This window comes from Marmota monax, unplaced genomic scaffold, assembly GCF_021218885.2.
Source record: "Marmota monax isolate L192 unplaced genomic scaffold, Marmota_monax_Labrador192_F-V1.1 WCK01_AAM20220418_F8-fsc00035, whole genome shotgun sequence".
In the NCBI taxonomy this organism is placed as follows: Eukaryota; Metazoa; Chordata; class Mammalia; order Rodentia; family Sciuridae; genus Marmota; species Marmota monax.
This window is the reverse complement of record NW_026691961.1, coordinates 6,469,577-6,491,663: the sequence shown is the minus strand read 5'-3', so window position 1 is coordinate 6,491,663 and position 22,087 is coordinate 6,469,577. Positions and strand designations below refer to the sequence as shown.

The 22,087-nt window shown below is 46.1% G+C and overlaps 1 protein-coding gene across 2 annotated transcripts in view; it reads left to right on the top strand.

The window, feature by feature from the left end:
• Positions 1 to 11,282, top strand: part of Shisa9 (shisa family member 9) — a 242,913-nt gene extending 231,631 nt beyond the window's left edge. For both annotated transcript variants that reach the window (XM_046440592.2, XM_046440587.2), the window contains one exon: positions 7,449 to 11,282. In XM_046440592.2, coding sequence (XP_046296548.1) covers positions 7,449 to 7,828 — 380 coding nt within the window. In that variant the 3' untranslated portion in view covers positions 7,829 to 11,282. The remainder of the gene's footprint in view (positions 1 to 7,448) is intronic.
• Positions 11,283 to 22,087: the final 10,805 nt, after the last annotated feature.

The following is a 22,087-nucleotide window of genomic DNA, read 5'->3' as shown; positions in this document are numbered from 1 at the left end:
TTCCTTCCTAGAAGTAGGGTGAGTGAACAATTGGTACTTGTATCAATTGTCCATGGCCACATCACACTGTGTAACAACGGACAGCAAATCTCGTGGCTTATTGGTTTTTGAGCTCAGCATTTATTTAGATCAGGAGTCAGTGATTTGCACTGATGTGGGAGGTTCTTTTAGTCTCAGCTGAGTTCACCCATCTGTCTGGGAGTTGGCTGGATAAGGGACGATCTGGGCTGGTTTTAGCTTGAATGACTTATGTGGCTCTGCCCCTGCTCAGGGAGGGTGGCCCGGACACATTCTCATGATGGTGGCCAAGGTGCAAGAGGGCAGCCAAAGCCCAGCAAGCGCTTCTTCAGACCTCTGTCTGCATCGTGTCTGCTCACATCGGCAGTCATGTGGATCGACTCAGAGTCCAGCAGTGAGCCTCTTCTCTTTCCCTGGAGGAGTTTCAAAGTCATGTGGAAAAGAGTGTGGATACAGCAAAGGACCAATAAATTGATTCATGCATTAATCCAACATCCCAAATCCCATAATTACCTACTTTGAGATGATTGCAGGGAAATATAGTAAAGTGAAAGTTGGCAAATGGGACTAAGGATCCTTACCTTCAATTTTCTTCATTTTTAAAACCACCAGTTGTACGAAATTTCACCAGCATGGAGGCTCATCAGAAGACAAACCACACAATGGGTTTCTGAAAAGAAGTGGCTCCATCTCTGGAGCAGCAATGCAGGACACATGGAAAGGCAGAGAGTGAACACATGGTTTCCCTCCAGGAACCCTGTAGTCAGCCATGGCTGGAGCATAAGCCTGTCCACCTTTGTTGGACAGCCATTCTGAAAATGGCGGCCGCAGACCTGGTCTGCCTAAGTGAAGACGCAGAGGGCCCAAGGTTTCAGAGGGTTGTCAGCAGCAGGAGACTCACAAAGGGCTCCCAGCAGCCACAACACAAGCGGCTTTGGTGCAAAGCCCAATTCAGGCAATTTCAGAATCTTCCCACCAAAGGCAGTGAGACGTCCCATCAGGAGCACTCAGGGTTAACATAAAGAAGGGGCCAGGCTTCTGGACACCCCTTTCTGGTTTTCTCTTTGAGTGATGAGCCTCAGGAAAGATTTGGTGTCCTGTTGGGAGAGGTGAGGCCTTGGGCTTCATTAGGACTGATCCAAATGCAATTCTCTCTACCTGCGCTCTGCAGCAAGGACCCGGACCAGGGGAAATGGGGCTAATTTGCCAAAAAGACACATCTTCCCACCTCCTCCCTGGTCCTCTCCTGCTTAGGGAGTTCAACTCTTTCCTGCCTTTCTTGTTTCTGCCTGCTGAGATAGCCTCAGGATCCGGCACAGCTTTACAGCATGTATTTCAAAAGAAAAGACAAATGCCTGGATATTTTATTAATATCAGGAGCTGTCCCCCTTTCACTTTTTAATTTAGCTTGTGAGGGAAGTTAAAAAAAAAGGCAGAGACCCCAGAAACTATTTCTATATAAGATAAAGCAAATATCGCCTGGCATTAGCAAAAAGCCCCCCACAAATGTTGTAGCTTAAGATAAAGACATGTGTTTCTCAGGCGATCGTCCCCACTGGAGTGGTCCAGGTTGGTGGGGCATCTCGACTCCAAGTGGTCACTCAAGGATCCAGGCTCCTCCAGCCTTGTTGGTCTCTTCTCCCCTTCCCCACTGTCCTCACCAGCATTGTTATAGGTATTTGTTGTCATAATATCATTCTAGCCTGGGAAGGGGCAGAGAGGACACCCAGGACTGCAGTTTTCTTTAAAGCAAAGTAATCTGATGTAGAGATTGGGTACATCATTTTTGCTACCATTCCATTGGTGAGAGATCAGGCACACCGGTCAGATTTGGCATCTAAGAAGGCTGGAAAATCTCGTTTGAAGCTGGATGAACACGTACTCAAGGGGGAAAAAAAAAGGTTGAAAAGATCTGATCCAGCAGATAAGCATGGCAGATAAGAAGCCATCGACAGTATCTCTAAGATGGGGTTATATACTTGAGGAGTCCTAATTTGTACCATGTATAATATGCTGAGATTTTACATGCCTTGTCTCATTTACTTCTCTGCTGCACTCTGCAAAGTAGATTTTGTTATCCTCATTTTAAATTCCTTTTATTTTCTAACAATGACAGCAGTAGCAGCCGCAATGTATTGAATACCTACTTTGAGGCAATGACCTTGGTGCAGAGCACTCAACATGGTTCACTCCAATACCGGAAACTCCCCTATTGCATAAGTCATGTTATTTTATTTTTGATTTTATAGGTGAAGCTTGGAGAGCTTAGGTAATTTGCTCAAGGTCTCAAGCCTATAAGTGGAAGAGGTGGGATTTAAACCCATTTCCATCTTCAATTAAGTTCAGCATTCTTTCCTTCATATTGTAAAGGAAGATTTTACAGTCACCAAAATCAGATGTGCGTATGTGCAATGTACATTGGTGCACTGAATCCTTCTAACTCTCAGCCTCATTAATTCCTCTTTCCAGCATTTTCAGATCTCACTGCCAAAGTCTTGCTTTTCAAGACCTGGGGCTCAATTATGGCTTCCAGGAGCCTAGCAGGGGATGTGAAACCAACACTTTGGCTCTTGGTTACCATCAGATGTGATTGCTGCTCTCTGCATGGTGGGGTGGGAATAGTGGAAGCACCAGGAGAACAAGTATTGGTGAACATCTGAGGGTCATGGAGAGAAATAGTGCACAGAGCCCTGGCAACTACACCCACCCCATTGACACAGGAGGTTAAGTGGGAAGACCTGTGGAAGGATCCTAAAGAGTGTCCAGCCCCGGGGGAGGACCCCAGTCTCCTCCTGGTTCTAGGAGAAGCATGTGGCTCCTTATGTAACCCAGCTCTGGGATGGGAGGCCACCTCCTTTGGTGACTGGCCTTCAGTTCAGCCAATGCCAGTGCACCTCAAAGGTTCCAGGACCCATGCCTCCCGTAATGGAGGAGCCCACTCAATGTTGAGAGTCTCATGTCACCTCCAGCTCTGGGCTCCTGAACCACCTTCATGAAGACAAGGAAAAACATATGTGTGTAGTGGGGGATTGGGATGTCATGAAACCTCTGGCCTTGACTCTTGGTGTTTTCTCTTGAGCACGCGGTAGTTACCTGTGTACTTTGCTTTCTGATGTTTTGAGAGAAAGAATCAAGAAGAGTGTTTTCCCTGTGTAATCCTCACTTCTATAGTTTTGAAGGGGTATTCTCCTTCAGCCCCTTGTCACAGAACAGTGTTCATCTTCTACCATGCAGGTGGCCATAAAGTTAAGAAGTAGAGCTTCGTATCCTGGGTCAGAGCCCAGATCCACTTGGACAAGTCACCAAAACTTCTCTGACTCTCAGTTCCCCCAATTATAAAATGAGACCAATAATAGCATCCTCCCCCATTAGGGTGCTGAGAATATTTGGAGGGGGAAACATGTAAACTCCCTAGCGGGGTACCTGGCCTAGAGCTCATGAGGAATAGTGAAGGCTTGGGGTGGGACTTCACTTAGCAGGTGAGTTCCATTACCTGAGACCCAAGAATACCACCCGGTTAGCATGAGCTGCAGGAACCTCCTTGAGATATCTTTGGCCCAAGGAAAGATGGTAGGTGGGAGGCCACCTGCGGAGCCCTCACATGTGCAGCTCGTCTGGGAGACTGGTTATTACCTCCACGCTCCCTCTCTGCATGGAAGCGAGGCTCTGTCCCGCCCTGCACCTGTACTGGTGTCTGCTGCTAATTAAGAGGGAGACAGATGGAGGAAGGGAACGGTTTAATTTTACAGCCCCAGTTCCTTCAAGGCAATTAGACTCATTGGAAGAAAAGCACCTTTTTCTTTCTTTCTCCCTCTTTTTTAAATGAAGAAAAATCAAACAGGAGACGGCCAGTGTTCTTGAGAGGCCAACGCATCTGTTTCCTGGTCTGCCTGTCAGCCATCTGCCCACGAGGTACCAGGACCGATTAGGTTAGTGCATTTATTAATGGGGCTTACAAGAGTGTTCAATGAATCTGTTATTTCTTTCACAAGGAGTTCTTTTCATATACTAAGACAGAGGCCACGCTGCACAAAGCAGAGGGTGGCCAGGTAAGCATTTCTTCCCTTTTGTCTTGCTCCAAATCAGAGGAAACCAGAAACACTATGAGAAGGAGATTTCATGAAAACTGCATTTCCACCACCTCATCTCCAGCCACCTCCTTGTTGCTGAAATAATTTTGAAAGTCTGTCTTTGGTGAGCTGTTTCAGTGCCCCAGGCACCCAATCTGTGCCTCACCTCTCTGAAAACACTCGAGTCCTGTAGAGGGAGATGGTCAGACAAATAAATAGGTGTGAGTAATATAATCTTGTCCTGTGGACATTTGATGATTGAAAGCTAGCCTTGCTTTTTTCCCCCTCTAAACAGATATCCTTTCAATTTCTCAGAACTACCATGCTCCTTCCCATCCCAGGGGTTTTGCTATTGGCATGTATCAGTCATCTACTGCTGCATAACAAATGATTCCAATCCGTAATGGCTTAGTTTTCTGACTGTTTATTGGGATCATGATTAAGGATCAGCTGGGTAGTTCTGGTTTGTTCTAGACTTATTGTGGCTCTCTATATTTGGGGTTAGCAAGCAGATTGGCTGATGGCTATATGGTCCAGGATGGCCAGGACACCTGGCATTTAGCAGGCTGTTGCCTGTGGTGAACACGAGTAACTGGTCTGTGGGTTTCTCAGCCCCCAGGGTGCTGGCCTGGGCTTCCTTCTCCATATAGGGGTGTGGGTTCAGTCCCAGTACCAAAAAAACATAATAGGAAGTCCCTTGAGGACTTAGCAGTTGTACTCCAGAGACGAGGAGGGACAACTGCTCCCAAGTTTCTGGCTTGAGTGTCTAGGTGGTGGGTAGTCCCATGTGAAAGAAAAGGAGGAAACCAAAGAAGAAGAAATATGCATCATGTTGATGTGGTGGTCTCCTTGAGACAGAGATGCCAGTCAATTTTTCCCCCACATTTTTTTCTGGGTGCATTATAGTTGTGCATAATGGTGGGATTTATTGTTATGTATTCAGACATGCATACAATATAACAATACAAGGTGAGATGCCAGTCAGTCTTCCCAGGAGGTGACTGCATAGATGAATGTGGAAATCTAAGAGAACTCTTTGGGCATTGTTCTGTTGAAGGCATGTGGCATTCAGGAAAGCAGGAAGATGGGCTTCTAGCCCAGCTCCTGTGTTAACTTGTGCCATCCTGAGGGTTTCTAACATTCAGGAATTTGTGCTTCTCACATTTTTAGTTGCAGACTCTAAGATTCCTTTTGATTTGTGCATATTTTACCTTCAAATAGCTCTAGAATTGGGGGAAAGGGGACTTTTCTCTTCAAAGACTATTAGGGCTATTTGCATAACAAATAAACCCACCTACAACTGTAGTAAGCCTGAAGTTGACAGGCACTTCCTGGGGTGTTGTGCTGAGGAGTGTAAGCAGACTTAGTCTTACCAGGAAAGAGCTCTCTGTGATCAATGAGTGATGTCTGCCCCATCACAGAGGTAGCAAGTGAGGGACTTGGGGGATTTAAGCTTCCCCTCTATGTTCTTTCAAAAGCATCAAATGATGTTTATCGGACTTGGTTTCTACCCTGACACGTACTAGCCACAGGTAACCTTAGTGAAGTCCCTCACGTGCCTGAGCTTGACACTTCCCTCACTTATCAAGCAGGGGGAATAATCCCCATCTTTTCTAATATTCTCATTGAATGGACCAAATGAAAAAAATATGGAACTGGTATGGTCTCCATTAATTGATATGAAGTCACACCTGCGATACCATGGGACATTGAACATGTCAATGAAGGAGCCCAAACGGTTCTGGCTTCCAGAGAGAGATAATTCGAAAAGTTTACTGTTCATAAATTAATTTTAAAAAGTAGAGAATCTTATGATGTAAAAAAATTACAAGAAGGGCTGGGGTTGTGGCTCAGTGGTAGAGTGCTTTCCTCACATGTGTGAGGCCCTGGGTTCGATCCTCAGCAACACATAAAAAAAATAAGTAGATAAAATAAAGATATAAAAAAATTACAAGAGAAAATAAAACAAAAGGGGGGTGGTCTCATAACATCATCAAATAAATAAGGAAAGAAAGAAAAAGAAATAAAGAAGGAGGGGTCAATCTGTGCAGGAGTGTGGTGAAATCGGGTGGAAATAAGCACAGCTCTTGTAGAGTAGTTGGCAACGTGGTCAAGAGTCTTGAGTTTGCACTCTCTGACCAACTTGCTTCCACTTGGGTAATCCAGATTAGGGGTCAGCCAACTCTTTCTTAAAGTGCTGGATAGTAAGTATTTCAAGGTCTCCAGGCTATGTCTGCCACAAGTCCTCAGTGCTACCCCATCGATAGCAGAATAGAAGCAGCCGTCCACAGCACAGATGTGAACAGGTGTGGCCTTGTTCCCAGTGAGACCTCATTTATGTGAACAAGTGGTCATTGGATTTGTTGGCATCCAGTGGGGTCACGGTTTGCCCATCCTTGATGTAAATTAAGAAAATATTTTTAGAATTATTCTAAATTTAAAAATACTCAATATAAAGAGAGGTTTAGGCCCAAAGGGTCTCATCTCAGCCTTACTTGTAATAGAGAATTACTGGTGAAGCTTCAATGTCCATCAGCAGGGGCATTGGCTGATTTTCATAGTTCCATTTGAAATCATGCAGCCTTCAAATGCTGCTCATTGCTGTGACGGGAGGGAGAAGCACCTGCTAGGATAGTGCAGGGGGACCTGAAGCGGTCGTGGTGATGACAAGATGATAATGGCGGTGGCTCATATCTAAGTGCCTACACATGTCAAAGCACTGAACCCTCCAAATAAATACTTCCTCAGTCTTACCACTTTCCTCGCACAGAAGCTGAAGGTAATAGAAGTTGACTTAGCCAAAGTGACACTGCCTTATTGGTGGCAGAGCTGGGATTTGGCTACAAGTCAGCTTAATGCTAATAGCAACCAAACCAACCACATACAATCCCAAATTATATTATAATATATAACTATAAACTCCATTGATTAAAACCACTGGAAGAGGACACAGCCCATGGTGGATTGAGGCTATCCTGAGCAGTAGATGATGGACAGGAATATTTCTCAGCATGTTCCATATTTTTCTTAACGAGAATGTATCGTTTTAACAATGAAGAAATGATGCTGGGATGTCATAGGGAAGCCAAAAATGGCGGAAGGCCAGGTGGGACTGTGGGAGGAGGAGCGTTGGTTTGGGAGGCTCTAGAGAGCCCCCTGGGCACGTCTTTGACCCTTGGTCCTACTCTTGTTTGTGACGTGGACAGTCACTCTGTCTTGTTCCAGGTGCAGCTTCTGTGGTGTCTCTCTGTGCTGGTCCGTTCTCAGGCCTTTCCCGGGTTGACCTGCTAATGATCCCTAACTGTCTCTCTCCTCTCTCTCCCTCTCCCTGCCCTCTCGTCCACCCATCCCACTGTACAGCTGACAAGGTCAATGACGACTTCTACTCCAAGCGACGGCACCTGGCCGAGCTGGCCGCCAAGGGGAACTTACCTCTGCACCCCGTCCGAGTGGAGGATGAGCCCCGGGCCTTCAGCCCTGAGCACGGTCCCGCCAAGCAGAACGGACAGAAGTCCCGAGCCAACAAGATGCCCCCCCACCCCCTGGCCTACAACTCCACCACCAACTTTAAGGGCTGGGAGCCCGGCGAGCAGTCTCTCCGGCGGCAGGCTTACAGCAACAAAGGGAAGCTGGGCACGGCCGAGACAGGGTCCAGCGACCCCCTGGGAACTCGCACGCAGCACTACCCACCCACACAGCCATACTTCATCACCAACAGCAAAACGGAGGTGACTGTCTGAGCTGTCACTGCAGGGAGTACCCTGGAGACCACACTCAACTGAGAGAGGCAAAAAATCACCCTGGCCCATGCCCTCCCCTTCCTCCCCACAAGCACCCACACACTCACCTTCTGCAGGAACCAGGGACGGACCTCCTGGGGACACAGATCACGCTTTTCCTGGGTCATGCCTACACACGTGCCGGCGGGCAGCTGAGGAAGACAGAAGCATGGACACCCAGCAGCACAGCAAGGAGAAACTGAGGCCCACTCTCAGCTTCGCACCAAGGTGGCCAACTCACGTGCCCACACTGAGGGGCTGATTTTTCTTTCCCTCCTAACTTGAAACTGAAATCCATGATGAAGAAATCATATAAGTAGCACAATTTAGAGAAATTGTCCATTTGAGCACACACATATACCATTAGCCACCTGCCGTCTATTTCCAGGTAAAGGGGGTGGGTAAAGGAAAAATGAGGATGAGCATCGGAGAAGAGTGCACTTCAGAAGAGGAGTTATTCCGGGAGGAACTTGCCCACATTAGGAGCATTTTCTGATCCCAAGAGGTGAGGGGTCACAAAGTGGTGATGGATGTGAGACCCTATCTGGACCCCCATCATTATGTTGATAGGACTTTTCATATCATTGATGTCAAAAGCAAAAAAATAACAACAACACACTCAAACTCACAAAAAACAAAAACAAACAAACAAACAAAAAAATAGACCTTGAACCCCCCCTGCAGTGATGGGAGGGAAAGAACCTTTTGGAGAGCTCCCATAAAGACCGTGACCATGGAAATGGGAGGGCAGGCAGAGGGTCCAGAGGGTCCAGAGGGTACTGCATAACAACTTTTTTTAAAAAGACAGATCAAATGCAAGCCCACTACAAAACAGAACACGATATCCATTTTTGTCCCCCATCTTCAAGATTTAAGAAGTCGGTAATGACATCAGCAGCAACATCAAAACATCCACAGTGGGGAATGTCTATTGGAGGTGAGATGAGCACCCAGAAGCCTCCGATTTCCGGTGTTTCTCCCTCACTTCCAAGACCTGAAACAGCCACAGAAACAAATCCTCTATTAACTGCCTGTCCCGAACCTTCTTCCCCTTCAGAGCGTTGCCGCCACCGCTGCGAAACTTCAACTGCTTTGGACTGAAACGTCATAAGCGTGGGGTGCCTTCAATGTGTTGCTGTTGTTCAATGACAGTCTTGTTTCCCAAGTGCAACCTGTGTTCTTTCAGCCCCCCTCCCTCCTGTTTTTCTGCAGTAGTAGAAGATGTTTCCATCCTTCCTTTGTAGGTGAGCCCAACCCATAACACCCATCAAGGGGGCTGCTGCAATGTCAGGGGTACCTAAGGACACTCCCAAACTCCTACGGTCCCTCCAAATTGCCTGCCCATGTACTTCAGCACCTTGAGTCCCTCACCCAGAATTCCCTGGTTCAGATCGGTTCTCGGTTCTCGTAGCCAAGAGAGCCCTTGGGTGTCCCAACAGTTTTCCTAACAGTTTTATTTATCTTGTGGAAGTCCAAAGAGGTGCATGGAGGAAGAAGAGAGTTTCATATTAAATGAAAGGTTTTCCACCAGCCCCTAAAGATCTTAGCGGATTAATTAACAAGAGCCTCCAAAAACCCCACGAGATCTTCTCAGAGGAGAATCAGCATTTCCTGCCATGATCTGCCTCCCCTGTCTCTCCGCCCTGGCATCATGGAATCAGCACAACCTACATTGATTCTCCTCGCTCCCAGCAGATATTAGGACACTGATAATGTTTTTGATCTCTCTCGTTCTTAGTCCTGCATGGAAACATGGGGAATTGAGGCTAGGTCAAGCTTTGTAAGCTTTTTGAAATGGAAAAACCTGTGCCTATTTTTAAAAATGAAATCTTGCAAAGAGCCCACTGTCTGAGACTCCCGTGTACAAAGAGGCGCAGTGCAGGAGGTGACAGAGTCAGAGCCCCTCCATGCCGACATTCCAGCACTCTCCAGGGTGCAGTGAACCCGCTGGGCATGGTCACTATTTTTTTTTTTTATACTTTGGTCAGCTATGTACCTGCAACAACCCGTTGGCAACTCTGCACACCACAAACACAATATCTGTCTCTAAATTGATTCAATTTTAATTACATGTCCTTTTTAAAAGGACAGTTTCCTGGCTTTATCACAAATAGAAAACTGGCACCAATTGCCCCAAATAGGAAGTAAGCATTAAAATAAATGCACAGGAATGAATGCAGTGCTGATTAAATCCTAGCTAAATGCTGGTTCAAACCCCAGAGCCTGGTGCAGCCTCTCTCTCTCTCTCTTTGATAAAGAGATGCGGAGACATTCGGGTTGTTTTATATACCGGCTCCTGCTGGAGGCTTTCTGTGGATTAATCAGATGGGCTGAAAGGTGAAGGAAAAGGAAATTCTTCCCTATGTGAGTCCATGGCAGATAGTGCTGTGTCCATCCGTGGGCTGCCCACAGTCACTTTGCCTATTCTGGTGGGACACTGCCCACACTTCAGGAAATGCTGGGCTGGCTTTTCCGTGAGGTTCCCACCATCTCAGAAGTTCTGTGATTCTTGTCTCCCTTCCGGCTGACCTTTGCTCTTTGCCCTCGACCTTATCCCAGTGGTGATCATGTTCCTTTCTGGACTCCTGAACCAAGAGCATCTTATTTTTCCTTTATGCTCTGAAAATGGAGTAAACTTCATCCAGTGAACTTGGCTCTTTGGGGTCCACAGTTGTAATTTAGGCAGCAAAGAGCAGCCTGGCCAATCAGATGTGGCTGTGTGGAAAGCTCAAGAAGGACAGGTGCTTCCCAAGCAGTACTGTCCAAGAAGGACGCCCAGGAGGCACTTGTGTCCCATCGCTTTGCAGGTGGCCTTGGGGGATGAATGGAGGAAAGTTTGCCCAGGGAAGGTCTGTTCATTCTTTGGCTTCCTCTTGGATGTGGGGAGACAGACCCCATGATACCGAGAGAGAGAGGGTGACCCATGGAACTCTCTCTGACAGCCATGTACCAAGTCAAGGATCCTATAGCTAAGGCGGGGAGAGGCCTAAAAGAGGAAAACCAGATCAAAAGAGAGGATCTCCTCATCCCATGCCCTGCCACTAACCTCTCCTTCCTTTCAGCTGTCCCCAATTCCCAACCCAACGGGACCAGAGTCTGGCTTCCCTTTGCCTTCCCAGAGCGTCTCAGTGTCCATTCGCCTTGGGCTCCGCCTGGCATCCCCATCTAACCCCACCCCCGGTTTTTTGTGTAAATGGAGCATATTTTATGTGCAAATATTTTAGTAACCGTATGTTCTGCAAGTAAACCTGTGTTAATACTTGTCACAACTGCAGAGTTTATGATACCAATAATACTTCCTACAATGAAGAAAAAAGAACATTTGTTTGTTTTCTAAGAATGTTTATTTGTAAACATATGTATTCACTATATTAATATGAATTTCTTACCTGGCAATAAAACTGATTATATGTGATGCTGTTGGGGTTGCCACGTATCTTTCTAGGTCCCTACATCCTAATCTGAGTTTCTACCAGGAAATATCAGTACTCGCATACACGGCTAGGTCTTACTACTCAGAATGTATGGGGACCGTTGCTCGTAAAGGGAATCTCTAGTTAACAGTACTCATACAAATTTCCCAGGAGGCTGATGTTTTTTTGGTAAGTGTGTCTTAGTTCACTTTCTTGCCTTAAAAATATATATTTCATTGCTAGGTTTCCTTGTCATTCCTAAGTGAATCTTCATGGCCAAGAATCTTGCTGAGTTTGGGACTTTTGTTTTTACAGGAATGTAGAAGATACAAATATTAAAAGGAAAGGAAATTGGGTTCTCCTATTTATTAAATTTTATTTCTCTCCTGTCCTCTGTTAGCATTGAACTTGGAAATTTCAGGTAGAAATAGCTGTCAGAATATAGTTCCCCAGAGAGAGGCTCTGAAAGCAGGATCGGAGTGCAAGTCTTTTATTTAACAAGGGAAAGGAATACTGGGAGGGGTTGGGGAGAGGCAATAAAGAAGGAGAGCAGTCAACAGAGGGCACCTTTTTAGGTCAGCTATCACTGTGGGTGGCTGGGGTTTAATGCTGAAGGAAACTTTGCAAGAGGACATTCATCACATGCTCTGAATTATCCTGCCCAAGTGTGATGGAGTTTCCAGGGACCGTTAATATGCATGTATTCCTAGACCCTCAAGGGCAAGGTCAGAGATATTGTCTCAGTGCTAGGATGCCCAGGATGCTCTCTTCCAGCCCTCCAGAGCTGTTCAGGGTGGAGTCACTAACCAGGACACGTGGCCCTACAGAGGCAGATGTAAGATAGAGAATTACACCTTTGTGTGTGTGGTGGGGGCCACATGGCTCCTTTAATGAAGTCACCCAGTTGCTTACGCTCCTAAGCAACAATGACAATCGTGGGAAGCATATCTGCAGGACCAAACATTGCTAGAGAGAGTCGACATTGAATCCTCACCACATGAGAAGGTAGGTACTGAGATGCTTTGGAGATGCTGTTTAGAGATCTATTTAAAATTTGAGTAATTCATTCAAATGGACTCAACCTGTAAGTGGTGGAACTGGGATTCGAACTCCTGAGCTTACTCTGTAACTGCTCTGCCTGTGGTTCTCACTTAAATGAGCATATGGGCCAGCATGGAAGCTTGATGAACATGCTGACCCCTGAGCTCCCCTACAGAGATTCAGATGGCGCATGTCTAAACTGGGCCCCCAAATTCAGAGTTGGCAACACTCTCCCTGCCATTGCATGCAGTGGCTCTGTGCCCTGCCCTGAGACACATTGTTCGAGCTGCATGGCTTCAACCCCTGTAGGCTCATCCCGAGGATCTTGGGTGCAAAAGGAGTGCCACAGTGAGGTGCCACAGCGGGGGACCCTCACCCTTTGGCTTCATGTTCAATGTCGAAAAGTTATGTCCTATAGTGACCAGAAGAACTGACCCTGGAAGACCTGGAGGGTGGACTTGATTCCTACACCCAGGTGCCATGTCCCTGGGGGTCTAAAACTAGCCTTGTTTGCGATTCTGTTTCATCATCCCAGAAGGAGGAGGTTGGGGCTGATAACCTCCTATCCTGCTCTCTCCCCTAAGCAAGCCACCCCTTCCTCACGGCCATGGCAGTAGCATAGCTGGTCAGGATATGGTCCTCTAGGTTTTCCCTCGGGTGTGCTCCTAGGTAACCTGGCTTTTATGCACTTAATTATGATCATCGTAGAGATGGTCTCCGTGTTTTGAACACTTGCTGGATTCCTGGCTTTATACTGAGGGCTTTTGGTTGTTCCAGCAGCCAGCCACAGACTCGTAGGGAAGTCCTTTATTTGTGCCCATTACACCTTTAGGGACCTGGTAAAACCCATGGGTCTCAGAATAATGATCCCCAATGCATAAACTACAATACACAGAATTACAAAAGAAACTCATTATCTTGAAATAGAGTCATGAAAACCTTTTAAAAACCCACAATTGTGGCATCATAATATATGCGCTCTTTTAGCAAATGCATGAAGTAACAAGCTGTAATGTCCAGTTTCAAAGTAAGGACATCACAAACAGTTCTTCCAGCCATCTGCTGCAACTGCAATTTGATATAACTATACCCGTGATTCCACCGGTGACAAAGTCCCAAGTCAGCGCTAATATCATTGTGGTCTGTTGTCTACAAGTTTAATTGAGAAACATGCTAAATTTCGATGAGTCTTGGGAAAATGAAGATTTCCCTTCTCTAAGTTCCAAACCCACTGAATTCTACCCATCGATCAAGCTTAAGCACCCTTGGGCCAGGGGACTTGAACTACTTATGTTATTCTCTCATGATTCCATGTTCTTGTCTTTAAAACATAAATGATGGTAATATAACAGAATTATCTCTATTATTGGATATTGTGAGAGGTTAAATACTAGACAAAGAATTCTTAGTTCAGCTGGGTACCATGACACATGCCTGTAATCCCAGTGATTCAGGAGGTTGAGGCAGGAAGATCCCAAGTTCAAGGCCAAGCCTCAGCAACTTAGTGAGGCTCTAAGCAAATTAGTCAGATCCTGCCTCAAATATTAAAAATATTAAAAGGGCTAAGGATGTGGCTCAGTGGTAAAACATCTTTGGGTTGAATCTCCTGTATAAAAGAGAGAGAAAGAGGGGGAGAGAGAGAAAAGAGAGAGAGAGAGAAATATCAGTTCAATGCTTAATACTAGTAAATACTTAGGTGTTCACTTTTCTTATCATAATTATTATTTTATGGGATCCTGTGAAATTGTATTTTTACTATCCCCCACTCACAGAAGAAGAAACTAAGGATCAGAGAGGTTAAACTTACACAAAGTAACACAGCAGGTCAGTGGCAGAACCGTTGGAAGCCCAGTTCTTTCTGATTCATAGCTTGCTGTGTCATTTTTTGCAAAGCTATGAATGATATTAAATGTCCTCATTACTCCGTGGAAGGAGGCCAGCCAGACATTGGAACAGAGAGCAATGGATTTTCCCATGTCTTCACCCATCCTCAAGGGGAAAGACAGGTTCAGAAAGAAGTCACGGTTTCAGAAAGCTCTTTGCTGGGGCCCATTTATTTAAAGGCATGTTGGAGACAGTTGATGATAATGTCCTCGCATTCTACACAAGCCTTCCCCAGCTTAGTGCTTAGGAGACCCCAGTTACAAAGACCTCATTGTTCCAGAAATTGTTAGATTCTGTTTCTTTGAGTCCCACCTTATTAGCAACACTCCTCATGTAAAACTGAAATGTCTTCTTCATGGACTCAGCCTTGAAAGATAATCCTCAGTGTTAATGAAAGCACCAGCTACTACTAGTGATTATTGAGCTTGTGTTATGTGCCAAGCTCCAGGTTAGGCCCTGAACACACATTGCTTCTTTTCCCCTTTTCAAGATGGGGAAACTGAGGCTCAGAGACCTGGAATGAGTCTTCAGTGAGTGGCTGGTTTGGAATTCAAGCCCAGATGTGTCTGATTCCAGAGCCAGCTCTGCCATCTTGACCCATTTCAATTTTTTCATGATCCACCTCTGTGCTTGCCTCCTTTGAGGTGGAGCCACAATGTGGAACAAAATAGTTCCAGAGAGTTGCATTTCATAAAAACATAGGCTCCTCTGAAATGGGCAGTGTCCACTGGTTGGCTTCCACTCTTACAGCTGCCTCCATCCTGGAAGGGTTGAACTGCTGCTTCCTAGGCTAGTGTTTCTGTCCTTCAAGTCCTTCAAGTCTGTCTTTCAGACTTCACATGTCTCCAGCCAAGGGACTTTAGATTGGTCTTTAGATTGTCTGAGTTTTCTGAGGTGGGAAGGACAGGACCAGAAAAGGACTCTGGGACAGGAGACAGGTACCTCCGGGTACCTGGCCTTGACCTTAGGAAAGTCATGCCCCCTTTCTAGGAGGCAACATAAGCTTTTGGATGAAAGTAGGACCTTTAGAACCAGGAGGTCCACATCTGAGTCCCAATGGGCCTAATAGGAGTCTCTATCAAGGATTCTGAGAATGAAAGAAGGGATCTTACACAAAGCCCTGAGCCAGAGAATATGATCTTCAGTCTTTAAAACTTTGCAGAGATTTCATTGCATACCCCAGGCCTTTGGGTTAATAGAAACACTGAGCTTCTGGGGACAAACATTGGCTCTGGGTACAAACATCTATAGTTAGTGTGGTATCTTTTCTTCCAATTCTTTGGCTGCTGGTGATGTCATGTGCAAGTCAGAGATATTATTTTACTGTGAACCTTATCCCATATAATTTTATTGAATTTTTAAAAATGGGAAATAAAACCAATCCTTGCTTAATGAATGTGGGTTAACTGGTAGTTTTCAGTTCTAGAAGTATATGGGGGATAAAATAATAATGAGGCCCATCATACTAGAAAAAGTCTGAGAACCCCTGGATTTAGATGATGCGTTAGTTTCCTATTCTTGCAAAAATACATAATTACCCCAAAACTTAGTAGCTTAGGGGAAAACACAACTTTTTAAATTCTCACAGTTTCTGGGATCTGAAATCTGAGCATGACATACTATGTTCTGGGTCTAGGGTCTCTCAGGAAGCCACAGTCAAGGTATCAGCCAGGGCTGGAGTTTCACTGGAGGTACAACTGGGGAAAGCTCTTTCCAAGCTCTCTCACTTTGTTGGCTGAATTCAGATTTTCGAGGACTGTTGGACTTCAGGTCTCAGTTCTCTGGCTCTTGGACAAAGGCTGGTCTCCATTTCTTGCCATGTGGACCTCCCCAACATGGCGACTTGGCCTGTTCAAAAGTGGCTAAAGATAGAGACTCTGTTGGCAAATCAGATGCCACCATCTTTAGAAGCTTAATGAAAGAAGTGACATCCCTCAACATTGCCATGTTCCATTGGCTAGAATCATGTTGCCTGAAGGCAAAGCTTTATATAAGATGGTAAAGACAAGGGCAAGAGTCCTTTGGGGTCATCTTAGCAGCTGCCTGCCATCGCTGGTATCTAGGGCCTTCCATTGTCAAAGACCTTGAATGTTTTGATGGGCAGAGGGGCGGTCCACCAACTCACCTGGGATCTAAGCTCAGCCCCCACCACTGACTATGAGGAACTAGAATTTTATTAACAAATGCAAAAGCTCTCGAAGCACTTAGAACAGTATTTAGCACCAAAAAAAAAACAAAAACAAAAACAAAACCCTGATCACTCAATAAATGTCATTGTCACCATCATCGTCATTATCATCATTTTAACTAAACTTCTATGCTTCTTTCCAGCAACCCTGAAAAAAAAATCACCAGCTTCATTTTATAGATAAGGAAACTAAGAGGTTAAAGACTTACTCAAGGTCACAGAGCAAGTGCTGGAGACAGCATTTATACTTGTCTGATTCCGCCATTTCTAGCATCCCACTTAACTCTCCACGTCTCTGGTTCCATTTGGATCCAGTTATCGTGGTAAAGCCTTTGTAGGAGAAGAATGTCTTCATCGTCCGCCTGCCATCTCACGTATTTTCTGGTCAGATTCCAAATCCTAACTCATGCTGTGTTGTACAGTTCAAAGAAAGCATTTCATATCAAGAAATGTCATGGTTGCTAGAAATAATTTTGTCACATCCTCTTGAAATTTTCCTCTTTGTAAGTTCAGAGGTTTCACTTAGATTCAAATCTTATAATGCCTCCTTCAGAAACATCATAAAAGGGCACCTCATTTTTACCAGGAAAAAAAAAAAATCTCAACATCCAAGATATCACTTGATTGTCTTCATCTTAAAAAGGTAAAAAATGGGAAGACTCCAAAGAGGCAATTTATGACACACAGGTGCCGTATTTTCTGGTAATTTAAAACTGTTTCTGATGCTGTAATTTTGTTTTTGTGTTTTGATGTCCCCTTATCAAAGGCAGTTGAGCTGAACGTGCAGGAATCCTACGTGTGAGGCGTCTGTTGAATTCTCAGATTCAGTGAAGCAAACGTCAACACCTTGTAGGTGTTTGGGTAGGTATCCTGGGTCTCATTGTTTGCCAAAGGACTCTTCCCCAGGAGTGTCAGAGAACGCCTTCTCACACTGAGTCAGCAAAACTTTGGACAAAACACAGAGAATGCCTCTCTGAGCAACGCTTCTGCTCCAAGTACCTCCTTTAGTTATTCATTCAACAAGTGCAGAGTATCAGCTTACTAGGGGCTAGGAATAAGCTGGACTTTGAAGATGGAAGGAGTCCATACTGCACCACCTCTTCCCTTTCCTTCTTTAAAAGAAAAAAAAAAGGAATGTGGGCAAGAGATAAACAAGCCCCACAAAGGGAGACATGATGTCAGATAGCCTTGGATTTGAATCCCCTCCTTAACATTTCTGGGTATGTGACCTCGGGGAAGTTACTGAGCTTTTCAGAGCCGAGATTTTTCTCATCTCTAAAAAACAGACATCCTACCAACCTTGCAGCATTTGAGCATTTGAGATGAGAACACCATGGTGGGTGTTCAATAAACTGGCGCTGATATTAACATGAGCATTTGCTTATTTATCCTTGATTCCCACCATTGAGAACCAGTCTAATGGAGTAGCTTGGTTTTCTCCTTTTGTCCACGTTGAGATCATCAGAAATGGTTCTGGAGGCAAGGACACCCGTTGAAAGAAGAAAGGGACCCTAGGAGAAAATAGTCAAGGATAGCAGACTTTGGATACAAGGGGAAGAACTCAAGCAAGGGTGCATTTCAGGGACCATCTCCCAGAGGGTAGCTCTGAGGTATATTCCTCTTCAGAATTTGCCGCTGGGGACCTGGGTGGGCTTGCACTCTTACACATCTGCCAGCCATTGGTGGAAGGGATGAAATTCCCAGGATGTGTAGCTTGCTGCATGTTAGGGGGCAAGTTTTCTGAAGAGTTTCAAAAACTGGTAGTTAGCATTAAAAGCACACAACACCTAGAGGTGCACAGAATTAGGACAAAGGCTACGTGTAGGTGCAACACCAACCACGTAGGTTGTACCTCCATTTGCAGACATCTGGAGGACACCATCCCACCCAACTAGTCCCAGGAAGTAAGATGAGTTTTCCTTGGTTCATCAATGCAGGAAATGGGGACAGTTTATGCACCAAAAAAATACAGCTAAGGAGAGGCATTTGGGGCATGGCTTTGGGATCTGCTTGGTTTAAGATAAAATCTTAGCCACTTTCTGTGGCTCAAGTGATTTTGTCCATTTCCTGCTGCTACAACGGAGGACCACAGACTGGGTAAATCATAAACAGCAGAAGTTTACTTGGCTTGTGATTCTGGGGTTGGGGAGTCCAAGGGCATGGCACCTGCATTTGGTGAGGGCGGAACACCCGAAGCCTGTGTGAGTAAGACAGAGAAGAGGACCGGCAGGAGCCCCCTCCTGCAGAGCCCTCCTGGCCTAACCACTTCCAAGGGTTCCTTCTCTTAATGCCATTCCAGTGGCAATCAAACTTCAATGTGATTCTTGGAGGGACATTCAAAACGGTACCATGTCACTTTGGGCAGTTGATTTAGACTCTTTGACTTAAATTTTTCTCATGTAGAAAATAAGATAACAATATTCTTTTTTGTGAGCTCGTTGTAGGCTGAATTGTCTTTATATTCTCTTATTTATTGGACAAATATATATTGTCAGATGCTCCATGTCAGACTCAGGGCTAAGCACTGGTGCACTGAAATGAGCCAGACAGGTCCTGACTTCCAAGACCTTGACATCTGGAGGGGTGCAGACACATAAATTACAGACTGTGTCCTTCCTACATGCACTCTCTTTCATTCTCTGGCTCCCTCTCTGTCTCTGTTTTTGACTTGGTGACTCCTCCTTTCCTCCCTCCCCCCACAATTCCTTCCTCCTCCTTCATCTCTGCTGTTCTATCTGGTCTCCTCTGACCACATCACATGCATGTTTTGTTTTTATACCCACTGGAGGACTTGCTGGCAAGCTTCCCTGTGAGGTTCCTGCCTTCTGCCACTGTTTCCCAAGCTCCCTTCTGAAGGGTGCCCAGTGTATGAAGTTCTGGGAGATTCAGCTCACCCCTCAGCTTTGAGAAAAGATGATTTGGAGATAACAGAAAACTGTCCAGGGCCTCACTTAAAGCTTGTGGGTTTGGGTGGAGGGGGAATTCACCAGCAGTCCCTAGTGGGCAGCCCTGGGAAATGACAAGCAGAATCTGGCTAATTGCATCAGCAACGGGGAGGGGCATCTGGGCAATGGGGGTGCAGAAGTGATTTTCTTGTTATTTTGCCAACGAGGGGACTCCCAAGAGCGGGAGGATAGGAGGCAGACATTCTTGGATTTAATTCTAGCTCTGGGCCTATCTGCATGATCTTGGACATTGTTTTCCCTATCCCTGTGTTATAGAGGTTACAGCCAGTGGTCTTTTAGGACAGTTCCTCTTGTCCAGGAACTCTGCCTTAATCAACTCCTTGTCCCTTCCCCCTCCATCTCCTCTTATCTGGGGCTGGCACCAAGTAGGTGCTCAGATAATGACAACCAACTTCCTTTTCTTCATTGCAGGATGCTGGGGAATGATTAGCTTTGGGTTCTAGAAGGATCTAGATCCTGGACCCTGGAAGCAGATTTGGCTGGCCAGAGACACTCAACTCTTTTATTGGGAGGTCAGGGGCAGCTGCTGCAGATGGAGAGGCAAACGCAGGTGGCTTCCATAGAACGGGATGTCTCGGACTCCAGGACTGTGATTCATCCGCTCTGGAGCTCAGGAATCCGCCTCATAATAACACCCCAGGGATCCTGATGCAAGTGGTTGTTGGACCACTGTCAAGAATCACTTCTGGAGACCCGAGCTGGCACTCAGACTCTGACTGCCTGTCATCTAGTTGTTTAGGGTCTTTGAGCATCTTTTCTCCTAAGGACAATCAGCTTTTCACCCTGCCCTTTTTTCCTGCAGGGTTTCCACGAGAAACATGAAAGGCAGGTGGGGAAACTCCAAGAGTCCCCACGAGAGGCAGAGAAGATGGCCTTTGACAATAAAGATGTTCTGCCCCCGCGTTTCCACCTTTCCATGCTCAAAGCAAAGTGACAGCAGACTGAGAATGTCACAGTGCCCACTTAAGCCCTTGCCCATCTCCTGCATCAGATACTTCTTGAACCTCCCTTCATCTCTTTTTGGTCAACTTTAATAAAAAAAAAAAAGCTGAGCCGTTGCTGTGACAACCATGCAGGTGTATCCAGGCGACACCTGGCCTAGGTGTGCTGTGGAACGCCTGGTTTCTGACTCATTCCCTCATTACGTGCAGCATGCCTGCTGGAGGCCTGTGCAAACCTGAAAGTGAATGGCATTAACCCCTCATCGGCCAAATCTTGACCAGTGGAAGGCGGGTTCTGGTTGTATGTATTCCCTACTTCTGTTCATTGGTGGGAAATTCTGAGGGATTTTTATCAGCTCCTCATCCCTAATCCCTACTGGGCTGGCGCCCACTTTCCCACACTAGTTCTAAGCTCCATAACATACCCTGGAGTTGGCTTCCTCCTAGGACATTCCCAAAATAGCTACGTGCACACAGCACCACGTGACACTCCCTTATTTGCTGGTTGGATCTCCAGTAAAAATTCCAGGTCTGGGACCTTCATCTAGCACTCCAAATATTTACTTAGTGACAGAGTAGGGACAAGACACAGGAGGCAAGACAGGCCACTTCAAGTCGCAGCTTTGTGACCTGGGACCTATTCATGTAGATGAAGAATCCCACAGCTGTGTCTGGCACGTGTGTGTCCCTTAGGCCGATCATGCCTCTCTTCCTCCAGGTTCTTCGATTTTGCTCCAATAGAATCAGAGTCCTTAGTAACAGCTGAGAATTCCTCCCATGGTCGGTCTGGCCTCCAGTTCCCTCTCTGCCTCCGGGTTGCACAACTCACCCCTTTGGTCACTCTGCCCCTCTCCTCCTCGCTCTTCCTCACATGCTCCAAGCCTGCGCTCACCTTGACCTCTTTGTCAGGGGTTCTCCAGTGGGACAGTTTTTGCCTCCCCACCCCAGTGGACATCTTGAAAATGTCTGAACACATTTATGGGTGTCACAATATGTAGGGAGCTTGCTACCGTCAAAGGCATAGGACATCCTCAACAACAGAAGACTCACCTGGGCCTCAGCGTCGGTGGTGCTGAGGAGGGGAACCCTGCAGGCGCCCGCTCCATGTGCGGCCTTCCTCCCAGCCTCCCTCCCTCTCCTCTTTCAGCCTCTACTCATACTTTGTGTTCTCCATGAGGTCCGACGCCCTGCCCTGCCACTGCCTGCATTGACCTCAGTAGGTGCCTGTGGCATAGTAGGCAATCTGTGAGTGGCTGTTAAATGAATGAATGAATGGAAATATATTCAAGTCGGGAATGTGAAGCTGTCACGTGTCCTACCATAATGACAATTGATTTCTTTCTTTCTTCCTTTCTTTTCTTTCTTCTTCTCCTCCTCTGCCTCCTTTTCATCTCTTTCCTTCTTCTGAGTTGGGGATGGGACGCAGGGCCTTGCCTGTGCTAGGCGAGCACTCTACCGATGAGCTACATCCACCGCTTCTTTATCTGGGACTGGTTCTGTGTTCAGGTCCTTGTCACTCTTTAGTCAAAGCCATTAGAGTTTCTAGCAATCAGGGCCCTTAAGCCCTCAGGTCGCCACAGAAGTTCCTGGGTCCTGGCAGCAAACTGCTCCCTCTGGATTGTCCCTTTACCTTTAGCTTCGTGCTTGTATCACATCGCCACCTTCACGAAAAGAGGTGCTCTAGAGAGGGTCAATCGCTGCCATTCACAGCCTTCACCCTCACCCTCTTTTCCAAACCCTCTTCCCCACTTCATGTTCCATTCTGAAGCCGGGCTGTGCTCAGTTCT